The sequence below is a fragment of the Apiotrichum porosum genome (genome assembly GCF_003942205.1).
Source record: "Apiotrichum porosum strain DSM 27194 chromosome Unknown scaffold_7, whole genome shotgun sequence".
NCBI classification, from domain to species: Eukaryota; Fungi; Basidiomycota; class Tremellomycetes; order Trichosporonales; family Trichosporonaceae; genus Apiotrichum; species Apiotrichum porosum.
In genome coordinates this window covers 628,203-645,625 of record NW_021167114.1, presented here as the reverse complement: position 1 = coordinate 645,625, position 17,423 = coordinate 628,203, and the positions used below count along the sequence as shown (strand labels likewise).

Here is a 17,423-nt window from a genome sequence, read left to right as displayed (position 1 = left end):
CCCACCCACTATCGCGCAGTCCGGCGCGGGACTCCACAGGGCACCCACCGCACACACATGCGGATCATTGTGTGTTGGCGCATGGGTCCGTCATAGTCTCTCCGATCTCCGGTCTCGCGTTGGCATCGCTGCAATTTCGACTCGTGCAGAAAAACACATCGTCCTTTCAACAATAAACAGCTGTGCCTCCATCGCTTCTCTCTATACACCACCACCACCGTCTCCACCCCTACTCCACCATGTCTCAGTCTGCCTGGTCCCCCTCATCGTGGCGCGAAAAGCCCATTGCGCAGGACGTCGTCTACGAGGACAAGGACGAGCTCAACCGCGTACTCGGCAGGCTCCGCAAGCTGCCCCCTCTCGTCTCTGCCAAAGAGGTCAGTTGGCGCAATGACTTGGCTGGTAACTGATATATCCCAGATTGACGCGCTCAAGGAGCAGCTCGCCGACGTCGCGACGGGCAAGGCCTTCCTCCTCCAGGGCGGCGACTGTGCCGAGCTCTTTGACGACTGCTCGACCCAGCCCATTGAGCACAAGCTTTCTCTGTGAGCTGGGGGTCTCTGTGTTGTCCAACGTAAAGCTAACCACCAGTGTCCTTCTCATGTCCCTCATCATCCTGCACGGCTCGCGTCTTCCCGTCGTGCGCATCATGCGTATCGCCGGCCAGTACGCCAAGCCCCGTTCCAAGCCTACGGAGATTGTCGACGTCGAGGAGACGGAGGTCGTCGATGGCGAGGCGCTCACCCGCGTGGTGAAGAAGGAGGTGCTCTCGTTCCGCGGCGACAATGTCAACGGCTACGAAGTGGCCGACCGTCGTCCAGACCCGGAACGCTTGCTCGGCGCCTACTTTCACTCGACCGCGACCTTGAACTACATCCGTACGCTCCTGGCCTCGGGGTTCGCCAACTTGCACAAGCCCCTTGACTGGTCGTTCTCGCACGTGCGCTCGCCCGAGCTCCAGGCGGCGTTCAGCGCCGTCATCGAGAGCCTCCAGGACAGCCTCGACTTTATGAAGGTGTCCACTGGCGGTGACGGCGGGCGCGAGCGTGGCGGTACCGAGACGGTCAACATTTTCACCTCGTAGGTACGAAGTCTCAATTCTCCACTAACCTGCGCAGCCACGAGGCCCTGCTTCTCGAGTACGAAGAGGCCTTTACGCGCGCCTCGACCGCGCACGCCACCTTCTCCGCCCCGTCAACGCGCCCCGGCACCCCGTCGCAGTCCCGCTCGGCGTCGCGTACCCGTGCCGGCGTCGAGTCGCAGGCCCAGGCCCCGGCGCAGCCGAACCAGAGCCAGGTCCTCGCCGCGCCCAAGTACTACAACCTGTCGTCGCACTTTATCTGGATCGGAGACAGGACGAGGCAGATTGACGGCGCGCACATCGAGTACTTCCGCGGCATCGCCAACCCCATGTGAGTTGCACACCCATCCTGAAAGGCGTTTAGCTGATAAACCCCCCAGCGGTATCAAGGTCGGTCCTACCATGGCTCCTGAGGAGCTCGTCCGCGTTCTTGACAGTAGGTATATTCCACTCGCTCTGTCCTGACCTACCCAGTCATCAACCCGGACCGCGTCGCGGGCAAGGTCACGGTCATCGGCCGCTACGGCGCCGACAAGGTGGACCAGTACCTCCCTGCGCACATTGACGCCGTCAAGCAGACCGACCACGTCGTCGTCTGGCAGTGTGACGCCATGGTAAGCTGAGCCACTCCCCGTTGAATGCCAACCCACAGCTGACATGTCCATTTTTTTCCCAAACAGCACGGCAACACCAAGACGTCGCAAAACGACCCGACGCTCAAGACGCGCCACTTTTCGGACGTGATCCACGAAATCTCGCGCTCGCTCGAGATCCACCGCACCAAGGGCACGATCCTCGGCGGCGTGCACCTCGAGCTCACGGGCGAGGTCAACGACGAGGGATACTCGGTCACAGAGTGTATTGGCGGCTCGATGGAGCTCGAGGACAAGGACCTGAGCCTCAACTACCGCACGCACTGCGACCCGCGCCTCAACTACGAGCAGTCGCTTGGTGAGTGGATGGGGGGATGTGGGGGTGTGGGGATGGGGTTGGGGAATAGTGGGATTGTATGCTGACAGCAAACCTCTTTCTCCAGACGTCGCGTTCCTCATTGCGGACAATCTCAAGGCGAAGAGGAGGGGCGAGGTGCCCAGGAACCTCTTTGCGAGGAGTAAGTAGAACCAGCACCCCGATCGCAGCGTGGGCGGGAGAAGGAAAACAACAACAACACTATGGATGGACGCGGAGTCGACATTGGCGGCAAGACCCATGCGCTTGCTTGGCCTACACAATATAACATGCACAAGCGGACCTATGTGGATGCAATCTATACTACAGGTTTGGGGACATGGGGCGGGCATGGTCATGGGCATGGGGTTGGTTGAGTTCCGAGTGTGTTGCGGGGTTTGTACATATTAATCAGGTAGTGACGGTTGTGGTGTTGGTGTTGATGTTGGCATGTGGCATGTGGTGTTGTGCGGTGGTGTCGAGGGCTGTCTGGCAGCCTACCACACCTCGACAAGGGCGCGCATGGCGCTAATCGTCGACTTCATAGCCATGTTCTCCTCCATCCCTTCCTCGACGCTGGCCATCACTCCCTCCCAGCGTAACGTGTCGCGCTGCGCCTCGGCCTCTTCGGCAATGACCATGGCGTGCTCCCGGTCCCGCATCGCCGTGTCCACGATACCCTTCAGCCGTTCTTCTTCCTGGATCAACGACGCGACGCGCGCCTCGAGCGCTTTACGCTCGGCCTGGACGGTGGACAGCTCGGCACGGAGGAGCGTGTGCGCCTGGTGCGACGACGCGGCGTGAGCCCCGTTGTCCGTCGTCCCGTTGCGGTTGCTGCTGCGGGACGCGACGGACGAGTCGGGGTCCAAGACGTGGTAGCTGCGGTCCCTGGACGTGTTTCCGCCCATGCTCGAGCGTCCGGCGCGGTGCGAGGGCGGGGTGAGCTGGCTAAAGGACGTCGAGGACGCGAGGCTAATGTCCGCCTCGGTCAGGCTGGAGAGGAGGCTTTGGTCGAGGCGCGCGTCGTCGTCGCCTCCGACGCTGGGCAGCCTGGGGCGGTTACGTTCGCGGTTGAGCAGAGTGCGCAGCGCCGGTGTCTCGGGGAGGATACGGCGGAGCGCGCGCGCGGGCCGAGCTGGGGTCATGCCAGCCTTGACCTTGAGTTTGGACGAGATGGTCGAGCCGGGTGTGGCGGTGGCAGTGGCCGGGGCTGGGGCTGGAGACGGGATTGGCTTGGGTTGGCCGAGGACAAGAGCCGGTGGTGGGCTGACGCTCTTGGTACGGTTCTTGGACGCGGCGAGCGAGCCAGGCAGAGGAGTGGGGCTCTCGACATTGCGCACGGCGTCGTCGGTGAGCTGGATACGGGCTACGAGGTCAGCTTTTTGTCACACACTGGGGGGGCTTACGGAGTGGAACGCGCAGGCCCGAGGCGGCGAGAGGCGGCGTGGCCTTTGTACCTCCCGCACCGGGGACGGGGCTCTTCTCGATCATGCTCACGGGGCGAGGCTTGGTAATGCCATGGAGGGCCGACTTGGCCGACTGTGCGTCAGATTAGCCAGCTCAAGTGGAGCATCTGAACACTCACGTCGTCTTTGACTGCAGGTGTGGGTCCAGGCAAGGGGACGCGCTTGGCACCGACGAGGGGCTTGTCCTTCTCCTTGTCGGCGACCTTGTGCTTGTGCTTGTGCTTGTCCTTCTCGAGCTTGAGAGGGATAGACGCCTTATCGGGTGCCTTGAGTCCAAGGTTGTGCTGGCTGGCAGACCTGGGCAGGCCAGAGGTCGATGGCATGACGGCAATGGAGGCTGGGCGCGACAGCGTCCTGTTGCGCAGGACGCGCGTGCTCGCACCGCCAGCTGCAGTGCCGGTGAGTGCCGCGAGGGTGGCCGCGTTGACGCCAGTCGAGATCGTGGACGGCTGCGACGCGGGCTTGGTCGCAGTAGTGGCCGCAGTCGTGCTAGCAGCAGCAGCAGCCGCGACGAGGTTGGTCATGGTGGGAGGGCGCGGGATGGCTGAGCGGGGGATCTGCGACACAGAAGCAGCACTGGCCGAGGGATTGACGCATGTTTGTGTCTGTGTCGGTGGGGCGGCAGCCGTGGTGACCTCTGGCGCAGTCGGGCCCACCACACCTGTTGACGCGCCGGTGAACGACTTGCGTTTGGACTGGGCAGCGCGCGCGAGCTTGGTGGTGCCGACCGGGAGGGCAGTCTTGCGCTGTGGTCCCAAGACACTGGTACGCTGCGCGATCTTGGTGGTGGCCACTTCTGGCGAGGTGACAACATTGTTGATACTGCGGAGGGAAGCTGAGGAGTTGGAGCGAGGAAGGCGGCTTTCTGTTGGGTGCGACATGGCGTGTGTGGGTGCGTGTGTGTTGACGGATGCAGGTGACGGTGTGGTAACGGGGACAGGGTGTATACGTGCCAAGGATGGCGTGCCCGTGAGGTGCCTTTTGTGCAAGGCTCGACGATAACGAACGTAGCGGTGGCGACGACTGGGTATGAGGATATGAGGATGTGGATGGAGGAGAGGAGGCGGAAGATTGCCGGGAGGCCTAAATGACGGTGTGTTGTTGGGCCCAATTTCTGGCTGTCGTCCGACGTTGGGGTCCGAGTGGCGCTGGCGGGTCAATGCGATCAATGCCCCGCGTCTCCAGCCACACCTTGCATGCATCCTCTACCTCCACCCACTGGCCACTGGGGGGGCTCACTGTACATGGGTGGTGGCTGAGGGACCGTGCCGGTGATATATGGTGTGCAAAAGGAAGCAGAGACTCCAGAGGAATATAAAAGGGCAGAGGGGACATGGGAAGCGAGAGGGAAAGCAAGCGCGTGAGAGCCACCACAGCGACAGAGAGACATTGGGGTGAGGGACAGAGAGAGCCCCCCATTCAGTGCCTGAGCCAGACCACCCAGGCAGTTTGGTTTGTTCTGCATGGTTGGCCCCTGGGTATGGCCAGACACTTCAGCCGACTGTACAGCATTTTTGGCCTGCGCGCCGTCGCCATGTGTGATGTGTGTGAGAGAGATGCGTGGTAAAGCTTTTTCGTCGCCAGGTTTGACAAGAGCTCTTTGCCGTCGTCGCCCCTCTGCGCAGTGGGGGGGAGAGGGGGGGGGACTGTGCCACCTCGAAACGGTCTTGTTCTTGTTCTGTACATGGACGCATTCCCGCTCCCTATGCGCGCGGGACGGGGCCGTTGGCACACATGCTGTTCTGTTCGACGGTGACGGCATGGGCCATGGGTAATGGGTTGTGGGGACCACCAGCATCAGACGACCCTGGACACAACAGGTGGCACACGGCAGCGCAGCAGCACGAGCAGCAGCAGCAGCAGTGGATCGACCACACCTTCACACATTTCTACCGCCGTCGCCGCCGCCGCCGCCGCCGGGGTCTGTGCGTGTATGCGCGCGCGACCCCCGCCAACGCGCGGCACGCGGAGGAAACACACTACCCGAGAATGCTCTGCATTATCCTGTGTCTCGCTTCGGATCTCTTTCTTTCTGTCTCTCCTTCATCCACTTTTGCCTCTTCTCACACACACCCACACATCCTTGTCCTTCGTTCTCGCATCTCTCTCTCGGCACGGCAGGCGGCATCCCCATTCATCACCACCCCCCCGCCCGAATACACAGCCCGCTCTCGCAGCTCGGCTCAACCCCCCCGCTTCCCCGCAAAGCGCAGGCCGCTCTCGCTCTTCGTTCGTTCAACACTCCCCCCTCCCCCCCATTCCCCGGCTTCCTTGATCTTCATCGCATACGTGTCTTGCCCGCCTCCTGTAATAGCTACTAGACACGGCGTGCGCACAGCTTTCACTCCTACCCTCTCACCCTACGGCAGCCCCGCACCAAGGGCAACGCGCAACCCATGACACCTGTCCTCCCCCGCGAGCTGCTACAGGCGCTTGCCAATGCTGGCAACGACATTGACCGCGCGTCCGACGTCATTGAAGAGTACATTATCCACCGTCGCCAGAAGGGCGACACCCTCTTTGATGTGTCCAACTCGCTGCTGTTGCTAGAGAACCGAGTGAGTAGAGCACGGAGGCGTCGGGCGTCGTCGTCGTCGTCGTCGTCGTCGCACCGCACCCGCACTCGTCAAGCTTGATCCCGGCCCACCATGGAAGTGAACACACGCTAATCGCAATCAACATTAGGGACCTGCTCGCACAGCATCGGCGATCCACAAGGCTCAATATGTGACAAACGTCCCACCAGCGTCCGATCTGACGTCTGCGTCTGGGCCAGCTCACAGCTCGTCGGCGTCCCCATCAACCCTTTTATCCTACATGCTCTCCGAACCTCCGCCCCCTGTGGCGCAAGCCCGCCAAGTCATCCTGGAATACGTGCTCGCCCGCGAGCACAGGCACCGCGACAAGAAACCCGGCCGTGGTGGCAAGCATACGATGGGTCGCGATGCGTTCGAGGAGATCGCCGCCCGCCTCGCAGAGGTAGAGGACGGTCTGCGTGGTACTGGCATCCTCAGCCGCAGGGGCGCGTCAGAGCCCATTCCTGATGAAGAGCTCTCACCTGTACGCCAGTTGGGACTGGCCCTCGTCCTCTCCCTGCGCATGCTCCTGTCCTACTTTTCCCTCCCCGACCTCGCTCGCCAGCTGCTGTGCCAGACTGCTCAAGACGCAGAGCGCACACTGGTTCAACATGTGCGCCGTCGCGCTCCCGGAGAGGGAAGGTACGGCGTCGGTCGTGAACTCGAGTACATCGAGAGCCTGGTATGTCTCACCTGCAGCCATTCATTCCAAGCTACAACAAATGTTCTAACACTTGCATAGACTCTCAACCGGCGGCCAGCGTTGCGACCAGCGTTCCGCTCGGCTCGCGCGCGCACGCACCTCCCACCGCGGGCTCTGTACCCCATCCCACTCCCTGCCCCCTCTAAATCGGCGTGTATCAAACTTCTCAGCGCATTTCTGCACGACGTGGAACAGGCTGGACCTGTGGCTGCTCAGTCATACACTCAGCAAGGACCAAGCTCCTACTCTAGCCACTCCGGCTCTCTGCGTGGACCAGGTAAGAAGGCCAGCCCAAAGGTGCCCAGTGTTGCCTTTGGCAGCCCAGGTTCCCCCGCCAGCCCCCTGTACAGTACCTCGTCGCCTTCAAACTCGCCCAGCAGACGCCAATCCAACCTTCCCTTGGCCGCGGATCCCACGCCAGTCGAGAGCTACTCGCTTGAGCTCTTGTCCGAGTACCTCACACGAGAGAAGCGCGAGTACATTCTCAAGAACAAGTGGGTCAAGAGTGGCCGTGACCAACTGGGCCGCGACCTTGGCGACATTGAGACGGCCCTGTGCATCAGCAGAGGCATTGCATCCAACCACGCCGCAAGCCTGCTGCCCGTCTTTCTTCTTCTCCGTCGCACCTATTCGCTCCCTCCAACGGCCTTGCCACCCAAGATTGTCGGTGCAGCCTACGAAATGCTCCCCACACCTCCTGAACCCGACACGGTTCCCCTCCGCGAGCCGACCGTCAGCAGCACCACTGCCGCGCTGTACGTCAACCCGCGCCTTGATGACTCGGCTGCCCTCGACATGGTCGAGGAGCTGCTCGAGAACGAGCGCGAAAAGGGCATCAATGCCGCGGTTAGCGAGGAGAAGACCGTCTCGTGGCTTCTCGGTCTCGTAAGCCAGATCGAGAAGCGCTTCCCAGATGGTTCGTACGAGACAGTCTTTGAGCAGGCCCGTCTCCTCTCTGAGCGGCCTCGCGTGTGGCCCGACGCTGCCAACTCGAGCGCGTTCCCATCGCACCCTTTGGTGGCCGTTCACGACGGCTCGCAGGGCCACCGCCGTTCCAAGTCGTACGCGCCAACATCGCCGTCAAACGACACCCACCCAGACATCAGGATGCCGTCATCGCCAAAGTCACACATGCGCTCAGCGTCCATGCCCATGCGTTCAAGCACGTACAGCTCTGAACACGAAGTGCCAGAAGTACCCCGTGTCCCGACGTCGTACAACCAGTTTACCGACGTTGATGCCATGGCTCAGCCGGAGATGCCGCCGCAGCCGCAGGACGACGACTCGGGATCCGACTATGGCGCGGAGCCCGACAATGGTGACGACGTGAACCCGGATTATAACGACTCGGCATTCACCCGCCGCGTCGAGCCTGGTGCTGGTCTCGGCCTGACCAACAACTCGCGTCCCAAGCCTCCCCCCAAGCTGAGCCTCAACGTTCCCGGCCCGGCCTTTGGTACCATGTTCGAGCCCTTGGGCAGTGCCAAGAGCTTTGCTTCTTCGGCGCAGACGCCCAACTCGGCCACCTCGTGTGATGGGTGGTGGGACATTGTGTCTGCTGGGGACAATTCGCCACAAGCGCGCAAGACACCGTGGATCGACAGCAGTTCGGAAGCACCCAGTCCGTCACCTAGCAACTCGCACTTGACCCGCGTGGCCGAGGAGTTTGACGACGACGACGACGACGGGACGGTCGAGGCGTCTCCTCTGGACACCTTGAATGTCGCTCACATGAACGTCCCCGGTCTGCCCCCAGGAGCCGACGCGCCGAGGATCGGTGGGCGTCTCGAGCAGCTCGCGACGCCGGGTCCCGCGTCCCCAAACAATGCTGCAGTTTCCAGCCCAAGCACCATTACTGGCGGCAGTCCCGTGGCTGTTGGAGGAGGCGGCAGCCCAAACACGACGGCCTCGAGCGCCTCCCCTCAGACCTACGGGACGGGTCCCAGCCCACTGCGCACCTTGCCTTCGGCTACTTCTGCCAACCTGTCGGCCGCGGCAGCAGCCGCGATCGCCGCGACCGAGGCCAAGCTCGGCGGCGTGGCAGCCCCGCCTGCACCCAACCCTCAAACCAACGGATCACCGTCGCCAGGCTCGTCGAACCACACCACCCCAACGACGACCCCGACCGTGCCGCACCGCTCCATGTTTGCCGACGCACCACCGGTTCCTTCGATGCCAAACGAGTACGAGCACGACTACAACAGCAACGCCCCCCTCAGGAGCGCTCCTGGCGTCCAGGCGCCGTCCGCTTGGCCCAGTCGCAGCCCCGAGCAACAGTCGCAGCCGATGCCCCAGACCCGCCCTCAGCGGTCGCGTACGTATGGCTCGTTGGCCCACATGAATAGCAGCGGCGTGAGGCCGCCGCCAGTCCCGGTCAACATGGATCGCCCCGGCTTCCCTGGTGGGTCGCAGACACCCTCCACGCGCCGCCGGAACAACTCGAGCGCGACCGCGCAGTCAGCCAAGTCGGCGACCTCCCAGACGGGCACCTCGTCTGCTCCCCCCACGGCCGTGCCACCCATCGCGCCTGCAAACGACCCCAACGCCGCGACGTTTGACATGTCCGACTCTGCACTCGACTTTTACCCGTCCGAGGACCCCGGCGGGTCGCAGTACAAGCCATACACGCCCATGATCGGCAACATGACCATCGCCGCGCCGCCGGCCCAGCCAGCGCCCAAGTCCAAGCTCGGCGGTTTTGGTCGGTCGATGAGTTTGAGCGCCAAGAACGCCCTGGGCAGAAAGGACAAGGATGCCGTGCCCGCCGTCCCGTCCCGCGCGACCGGTACGGGCGTGCAGCGCGCCAACACGCGCGCGCGTGTGGCCAATAACCCCGAGAGGTGGAACAAGAACATGGTGGCGGCCTTGATGGGCCCGCCGGTCGAGAAGAAGTAGAAGTAAACCCAAGACAAGGAAAGAGAGAGAGAGAGAGATTGTTAGAAGAGGATCACACAGTGTCCAGGTAGCAGCAATATGTTTTGCATGGTGTAGATACAGGACGGAGGTTGTGTTTGGTGTTCATCATGCATTGGTTGTAGCCAAGACTGTCATGTCCATCGAGCTGCCAGCTGGGCCATTGCACAACGAACGCGCACGAACAGACCGATGTTTCGGTGCCTCGCCGGCCTTTGCCGAAGATTCCAACCGAACCCCTGGGCGCGCAGCCGAGCGCGCACTCACGGATCGACTCGCCGCAATCTATCCACACTGGCTTTTGAATTCATGCCTACCCACCACCATCTCCACATCCTCCTTCACTCACCACCACCACCACTGCTCACTGCCTTCCTTTCGCGACTCCCTGTTCGTCGTCGTCGACTTTTACCCACCCCTTGCACCCGGAGTTTACACGTGACCCTGCCCGCCCCAACTCCCCCGCCGCCTGCAATGAACCTCACCTCGGGCGCGAGCGTCGAGCGCCTGCTGTCGCTCGATAACATCCGCGGACAGCTGATCCGGTTGGAGGACACTATCATTTTCCGTGAGTCGTGCAGAGCATGGGGTGCAGGTGTGGGAGTGGGAGACGACGGCGAGGTCGCAATGGCTGCGCGCAGTCTTAGTCCTGTTGGACAAGCGAGGTTACGGCCAGCTGCTGCGCATCTGCTATTTCGGCCGGCGTGCCCAGTGCCCATGCCCACTCCAGCCACACCCACACCCACACACCCTAGTCCTTATCCGTCTCCCGGTGCATCCCACCATTCTCAGCTTTACAAACACGTCCCTTGAGCCTCAAGCTGACACATCCGCCCCCGCAGTCCTCATCGAGCGCGGCCAGTTTGCCTACAACAAGCGCATCTACGAGACGGGCGCGTTCAAGTCCCAGATCGGATGGGAGGGCAGCTGGCTCGAGTGGTTCCTGTTCGAGATTGAGAGCTTCCACGGTGAGTCTGCGAGAGAGGGGCAAGAGAGGCAAGGGCCATGGGCAGTTCTACTCGTCAGTCACGGTGGGCTGGCGACGCGACGCACGACGGCAGGCAGTCGAGATACAGGTCGCGCGAGCTCGACGTCGAGTCACTCGCCGCGGCACCCCCGCGGCGAGGCCGGCGGCGTGCTAATCTTGGCTGCTGGCTTGCAGAGTGGCTCAGCGAGGCGGCTACATTACAAGCCTCTTGATCTGAGGGCAGTACCAGACCGCTCCGCTTGCCCGCTCTGATGATGTTCCTGCTCTTGCTCTAACACCGTGTTGAATGGGGCTGACTATCCAAGCCAAGGCGCGCCGTTACACCAGGTGAGCCAAGCTCTCAGCGTTGCTGTGGAGAGTCGCTGGTGGGACACCATGCCAGCGACGTCCCGCAGCACCGCCCACATCCCCAACCGTCGCCGTCACTAATCCCCATCGCAGCCCGGACGAGTACCCCTTCACGCCCATTGACAAGCTCCCCAAGCCGATCATCGATGTGCAGGACTACCCGGTCCTCTTGCACCCCCAGTCGGCGTCGCACCCGTCTGTCAATGCCAACTCGCGCATTCTCGACTTTTACGTCAACCACATCGTGCCCGGCATCACCGAGGTGACCCCCGGCTCGCCCCGCCGCGGCCCGTCCGCCATTGCCGAGGGCACCGTCCCGGCCCTGGACGATGGCAACTATGGCAGTGCGGCGACGAGGGATGTCGAGGTGCTGCAGGCGCTGAGCCGTCGTATCCACTTTGGTGAGTTTGGCGTGGGCGAGCAGCACAGCAAGCTCTTGTGGGCCTGTTCGAGCCTCCTGCTCGAACGAGCGAGAGGGGAAGGTGGCGACCAACGCAGAGACTGGAGATGGCGGCAACGATGACAACACACGTATCGAAACTGTCGGACGGTCCGCAGCGTACGCGCTGTGGATGGAGGACGCGCAATCTTCTCACTGAGCCGCCATCGCCTGTCTCTGGGTTTCGCCTCTCGCGGGACCTAGCGCGTGTATTGGGGAGTCTGGGCAGGTGCTTGCTGCGTCAGTAGGGTCCACCTGCTCCAGCTGGCATTTTCGTGGATCGCAGCTGGGACCACACTGCTAACCCTTCCTACAGGCATGTTCGTCTCGGAGTCAAAGTTCCAGGAAGCCCCATGGGATTTCATCCCCCACATTCTCTCCAACCCACCCAACACGGCCGCGCTCGAGGCTCTCATCACCAAGCCCGAGGTCGAGGCGCGCCTCCTCGTGCGCCTGGCCAACAAGGCCCGCGTGTACGGCTGCGAGATGGACGCCGACGGCCGCGTCGTCACCGCTGCCCACTCGCAGCAGACTGGCGGCAAGATTGACATTGAGCAGGTCGTGAGGCTTTACCGCGACTGGGTCATCCCCCTTACCAAGGACGTGGAGGTGAGTGGAAGCGGTGTCATTGGGGGACAAGGGCGGCGACTTGGAGCTGTAAACCGCTTTGCCTTCAGCTGATGGGCGCTGTGACCTTGGACGTTGCTGACATTCACCCCCAGGTCGACTACCTCGTCCACCGCCTGGACGGCGTGTCGCAGGAGCAGATTGACACATGGCTGGCCGCCGGCAAGAAGAACTAAAAAACAACTGGAGAACGGGTATATGCATCTATTTGCTTTTGCAAGTGGGAGCGCGCTTCCTCGGCGTGAGGTGTGTGGACTGGTTGGTTGCTCATCGTGGTTTCCTTACTCTTTGTCAGGGTACGAGAGACCCGCAGGCGGGGCAATGTACTTCTCGTACGGCTCCCAGCCGCCCTCGCCGTTCCACATGGCCTTGAGCTGTGTCTTGTCAGCTGAATCCAAAGCGGCCAGCCACAAGGAAAGTGTGCCGGGTGGGGTCCCCACCCTGCCACCACGGGCAACTCACCTTGCCCAAATCGATAAACTGGTGCTGCTCAGGATTCCATCCGGGAACCACCACCTCGGAGATGAGGCAGCCCACATTCTCGCCGTCGCCCAGTGCCAGGTCGGCCTCGGGGATCTCGCTAGCCTTCCACCACCCGCCGGGCACGAAGAGCTGCGTGACTTCTCCGGCAGCGACGTCGGATCCGACCGTGACGCGGCGCACCTCGGGGCCGGTGCGGGAACCGGGGATGGGGCGAATGAGGGTGTACACTGCGCGGCCGGCGTGGTGGACGTGGAAGGTCTGGGAAGGAGGGGTTCGTCAGCAAGTGTTCTTTGAGGCGATGGTGTGGACGGATACGCGGTCGAAACCACACGGATGGCTGAGTAACAGGCAGATAAGGGGCCAGCCCACCGTGTGCCAACATCCCCATGGCAAGCAGAGACAGACGAGTTGCGCAGAACGGGCAAACCTTCACTCACAGCATGTAGGTTCATGTGCATCCTGCCCCTGTACGACCCGGGAGTGAGGAGATAGTAGATTTGCGTCGCGTCCGCGTACATCGGCGCAGGCTCTTTGGCCGCCGCGGGCACGAGGAGGGCAGCAGCAGGGCCCGAGGGGACGAGTGCGCGGTTATCGAGCGTCGCAGTCGAGGACGAGGCGGCGGTCATCGCAGTGCCAGTGGGGGACGACGTGCGTGAGGGCTCTGCAGACGACGCAGCGGTCGAGAGCGCGGGCGTGGAAGAGGGGCTCGGCGACGACGGGGTGGGGACGGACGAGACGGCGACCGTCTGCGCAAAGTACCCGCCCTCAAAGTGGGCTTGGAGGGCGTGCGCGGCGATGAGCTGGGAGTTGGGGACCGGGTAGACGTATGGAGCGGCCATGGTTGGGGAGATGTGTTGATGGAAAAGAGGTAGACTTGCGAAAAAGTGTTGATTTGTCAACAAATCCCTTATCGGTCACTACTGCGTGGTGCCTCGGCGAACCCCCGCCCGCAAAGAGACCGATCTCCCTTTTAGCCAAAGGCTTAATTTCACAGCGCACTTGGTCATGAAGGTCCTTGAGTCACCAACGCAAGCGCTAGATGAGAGGAGGATCAACCCTAAGGGCTCTAGTTACTTGTCATCACAGGCATGCACCGGTGCTCGTCCGTAACCAGTCGCAAGTGACCGTCGCTTGGGGGCTCCATTCGCGGCAGCCCGCCACTTGGCCACTTCCTGCTCGCTCTGCAATTCAAACAACTGTTAACATACTTCAGACGCCCGTACTACTAGCCAGTTATTGCTACTAATAACTACAGCGACAAATCCGCATCGTAAACAAGGGACGGAACACCCTCTTGCTCAATTAAGGACAACTGTTTTAGAAGACCGTGGAGAGAATCTTCTTCCACATCGTGTCGGGCTTGTAGCGCACGTTGTCGAGCTCCTCCATCTCGTCGAGCTCACGACGGCCAGACGTAAAGTCAATCTCTTTGAGGGGGATGAACCTCGTGCGCTTGACGACCTTCCAGATGATCCATGCGCCGAAGAAGATGGGGACGGTGATGTACGCCGCAATGAAACTCGACACGTCCCAGTTGCCCTTGACAAAGACGGTAAAGCCGTTGAAAAACACGATCAGGCTGAACCAGATGATTCCATACCATGCTGGTATTTTGGTTAGCATCGGAAAGGTGGAGAGGAAGGAAGACAAGGGAGGCGAAAGTGGCTAAACGCGGACACATTGTCCGGCCATTTTTTCTTCCTCCCATCTCGGCATTCACTCACAAAGCCATGGCTGCCAGGGAGCCCTGAAGGGGAAGGAGTCGCGCGAGATGCCTTGCGCCTTCAGACCGTAGTAGAAGCGGAGGTAACTAGTACAAGTCAGCAAACCGTACGCACAGAGGGATCAGTTGGCGGAGTCGCCGCCTTCCTCAAGGCCGGGTGTACTCTCCAACCAGATACACTGACCTGAGCAAAATGGTCCACCACGTGAGCAAGCCGGTGATGGCACTGAGGTTCTGAGACGGTCAGCACATACCGACTCCCGCTACCGCATTCATGAACTTACGTAGAGCCAGTCGAAGGCCGTCTGGGCATTGCCGTTGCCGCAGGACAAGTATGCCAGCACACCAAAGATACCGGTGACACAAACGCAGTAGATGGGGAGACCGCCCTTGGTGCAGCGACGGAAGATCTTGGGCATCTTGCCCTCGAGCGCAAGCGCGTACATGGTACGCGACGCGGCATAGAGGTCAGAGTTACCAGCCGACCAGGCCGAGATGAGAATGACGGCGTTGACGATGGACGGGAGGACTTTGATCTGGGCGTTCTCAATGGCGATAACCCAGGGCGAGGCGGCAGCGGTACCCGACTTGGCGTTGAGGAGGCGGGGGTCGTTGTAAGGAACGAGGACGGAGATGAAGAAGATACCGAGCACGTAGAAGACCACGAGACGGAAGAAGACGCGCTTGATGGCCTTGGGGACAGTCTTGCGGGGGTTGGAGGCCTCGCCGACAGTCACACCTGTATTTGATGTCAGCGATGGCTGGGCACAATGGTCGTGCCACATGCGGGTGCCAAGCAAACTCACCAATGATTTCAGTACCGATGAACGAAAACGCAGCCTGGACAAAGACAGACCAGAAGGCAAGGAACTCGCCCCAGGCACCTGGTATGTAACCGTCGCCAGCAGCAAGGTGGTTGAAGGGACCGGGGTTGCGCCAGTAGCGGAAACCGATAGCGTCGTGGGTGGGACCACCGCCACACATGAGGACAAGCGACAAGATGATCAAGCCAATGATGGTGACGACCTTGATGGTGGAGAACCAGAACTCGGCCTCACCGTAAGCGCGAGCGCCGAACAGGTTGATGACCCAGACCATGACCAGGCAGACGGTAATGTAGGCGGCGGTGTGGGAGGTGTTGTCGTCCCAGTACGAGATGACAATGGCCGCAGCAGACAGCTCGGCTATGTGGGGTCAGCGATCACGTTGCGAAGAGGGCGGGGATGGGGGGGGGGGGGGGGGGGGTGTAGGGTGATGGCATGGGGTCAGGACCAAGAGAATGCAACCCAGGAGCTGCAGCCCTGATGGATGCCATACCCGCATATCCCCCATCGATATCCAACTTACTGGGCAGAGTGATAGCCCACGAGTACCAGTAGTTGAAGCCCATGGCCTGTTTGCTTGTCAGCGCTGGTCACACAACATGACCATCGTATCCGCCACATCCCCATCACAGGCCCGACTGCCACTGCCATTGGCAGCAAAGACATTCCGTTGTGTGCACGCGACCTTTGTCACGTGTGTGCACGCGCTTTCTTGCGGCAAGGCAGCATCCGACAAGCGCCGTCGGATGCTGATATGCTGATGAAAGTGCTGCGGAAGCTACCGTGGGCGCCTACACAGGGAAAACCTTGTTGTTGCCGGTGCCCACCCACACCGAACGTTGCCGGGGGGGGTAGAGCACATGCATGCAAAAAAGTGAAAAGGGGTCGTGCAGATGGCCAGATGGGCTGCGGGCCAAGCAACAACCCAGATCCCACGCCCGCGCTCCATGTTTCAAATGAATGTGTACTCACAAAACCGAGGGACTCGTCGACGAAGCGCGAGGCATAGTGGGTGAACGCGCCAGCGACGGGGAAGAGGGTGGCCATCTCACCGAGGGCGACCATCATGGCATACACCATGGTCGCCATCAGGCAGTAGCCGATCCACAGCGCGACGGGGCCACCACTCGCCAACGCAGAGCCGGAACCGACAAAAAGACCTAAAGGGTATACGTCAGCCAAGCCCCACGGCGGGTAAATATCAGACACAAAGGTATGAAAATAGCGCGCGTTATCCACCCCACGGCCACCACCGAGACATTGCTCCATGTGCAACCAAGTCTATCGGTGACGAAGGCTGTGGCGGCAATGGATGGCAGTAGAAGGCAGTTTACTTCAGTTTTCTACTCACCAGTACCGATAGCACCACCGATAGCGATCATTGCCATGTGACGCTGATGGTCTGTCAGCTGCGCGCAGCACCGACATGTCCCGCGTCGCATTGTGCCAACTCACCTGCTTGAGCAGACGCTGGGTACCTCCCTCGATTTCACCATGCTCTAGAAGGTTGTGTCAGCAACGTCACGAGGTTGGCGGGGAAGGTCGGATCCGATCTAATATCCGCCGGGACGCACCGTTGTAGACAGGTTCCAAGGTGCCGGTGCCGTGTGCATGCTCCACATAGTGACCGTGTTTCTCGGGGTCGGCTCCGGGGTCGTTCGAGTAGGCAGGAGCTACGTTGATGGCACCATTGTCATAGGCGCCCTTCTTGTCTGTCGTGTACTCTGTGGCGCTCTCCACACCGTTGGCATTGTGGTTTACGCCGTTGGAATTGTCGGCCATGACGGGAGATCAGAACGCTGGAGACTGTGGCGCTCTGAGTGTTGTTTTGAGTGTTGTCAAGGGAGATGGAGTTTGAACTGTGGTGTTGAGGAGTAGCGGAGAACACCGGGCGTGGAAGGGTGATGGGCGTTAATATACTGTCGGCGTGGAGCATGTGGGTGCAGAGACGCGAGGCATCCGAGTGGTCGTTGCATATCGTAGGAGCTGGCCGTATCGACAGCATCGCGAGTGCGCGCGGGCGAGACCCGGGGCCCTCCGCGACCTGGGAGGAAAGGGTAGCATATGGCGGGGCTCAACCTGGGCAAAGAATAAGCGTGTGCTGGTGGGGCCAGTGTGGTTGGCCGTAGTTGGCCGCCTGGACGGCCTGTGAACGCAGCATCTCCTCGGGATTGTGTGCCGCTGGCTAAGGGACATGTTGCACATGTTGTGGCCGCCCACTTGCCGCTGGTATTCTGCCGACAGAGGCGCGTCCCTTGCAACTCTGCTGCGGTCAAAGGGTTCCTGCGTCGCTAGGGGCAAGGA

The 17,423-nt window shown here is 61.3% G+C and overlaps 6 protein-coding genes across 6 annotated transcripts; 3 read left to right on the top strand and 3 right to left on the bottom strand.

Annotated features, from left to right (window-relative positions):
* Window positions 1–239: 239 nt before the first annotated feature.
* Window positions 240–2,200, top strand: EHS24_008543 (uncharacterized protein; the record flags this gene model as incomplete). The annotated part of the gene is made up of 8 exons (XM_028623854.1): window positions 240–377; window positions 421–545; window positions 592–1,080; window positions 1,119–1,412; window positions 1,462–1,517; window positions 1,556–1,695; window positions 1,762–2,032; window positions 2,082–2,200. 8 exons carry the CDS (start codon window positions 240–242, stop codon window positions 2,198–2,200), a joined length of 1,632 nt encoding a protein of 543 aa, XP_028475828.1.
* Window positions 2,201–2,526: 326 nt separating this feature from the next.
* Window positions 2,527–4,376, bottom strand: EHS24_008542 (uncharacterized protein; the record flags this gene model as incomplete). The annotated part of the gene is made up of 3 exons (XM_028623853.1): window positions 2,527–3,395; window positions 3,436–3,568; window positions 3,615–4,376. The coding sequence occupies 3 exons, from the start codon at window positions 4,374–4,376 to the stop codon at window positions 2,527–2,529; spliced, it is 1,764 nt and encodes a 587-aa protein (XP_028475827.1).
* A 1,515-nt stretch (window positions 4,377–5,891) lies between these two features.
* On the top strand, window positions 5,892–9,669 carry EHS24_008541 (uncharacterized protein; the record flags this gene model as incomplete). Its single annotated transcript, XM_028623852.1, has 3 exons — window positions 5,892–6,053; window positions 6,181–6,753; window positions 6,814–9,669. The coding sequence occupies 3 exons, from the start codon at window positions 5,892–5,894 to the stop codon at window positions 9,667–9,669; spliced, it is 3,591 nt and encodes a 1,196-aa protein (XP_028475826.1).
* Window positions 9,670–10,161: 492 nt separating this feature from the next.
* ARO7 (chorismate mutase aro7) lies at window positions 10,162–12,265 on the top strand (the record flags this gene model as incomplete). The annotated part of the gene is made up of 6 exons (XM_028623851.1): window positions 10,162–10,255; window positions 10,530–10,655; window positions 10,981–11,002; window positions 11,117–11,424; window positions 11,779–12,071; window positions 12,140–12,265. The coding sequence occupies 6 exons, from the start codon at window positions 10,162–10,164 to the stop codon at window positions 12,263–12,265; spliced, it is 969 nt and encodes a 322-aa protein (XP_028475825.1).
* A 105-nt stretch (window positions 12,266–12,370) lies between these two features.
* On the bottom strand, window positions 12,371–13,411 carry EHS24_008539 (uncharacterized protein; the record flags this gene model as incomplete). Its single annotated transcript, XM_028623850.1, has 3 exons — window positions 12,371–12,463; window positions 12,552–12,830; window positions 13,010–13,411. The coding sequence occupies 3 exons, from the start codon at window positions 13,409–13,411 to the stop codon at window positions 12,371–12,373; spliced, it is 774 nt and encodes a 257-aa protein (XP_028475824.1).
* A 478-nt stretch (window positions 13,412–13,889) lies between these two features.
* Window positions 13,890–16,901, bottom strand: EHS24_008538 (uncharacterized protein; the record flags this gene model as incomplete). The annotated part of the gene is made up of 10 exons (XM_028623849.1): window positions 13,890–14,176; window positions 14,297–14,382; window positions 14,480–14,529; window positions 14,580–15,034; window positions 15,102–15,479; window positions 15,643–15,688; window positions 16,092–16,279; window positions 16,471–16,513; window positions 16,575–16,618; window positions 16,694–16,901. The coding sequence occupies 10 exons, from the start codon at window positions 16,899–16,901 to the stop codon at window positions 13,890–13,892; spliced, it is 1,785 nt and encodes a 594-aa protein (XP_028475823.1).
* Window positions 16,902–17,423: the final 522 nt, after the last annotated feature.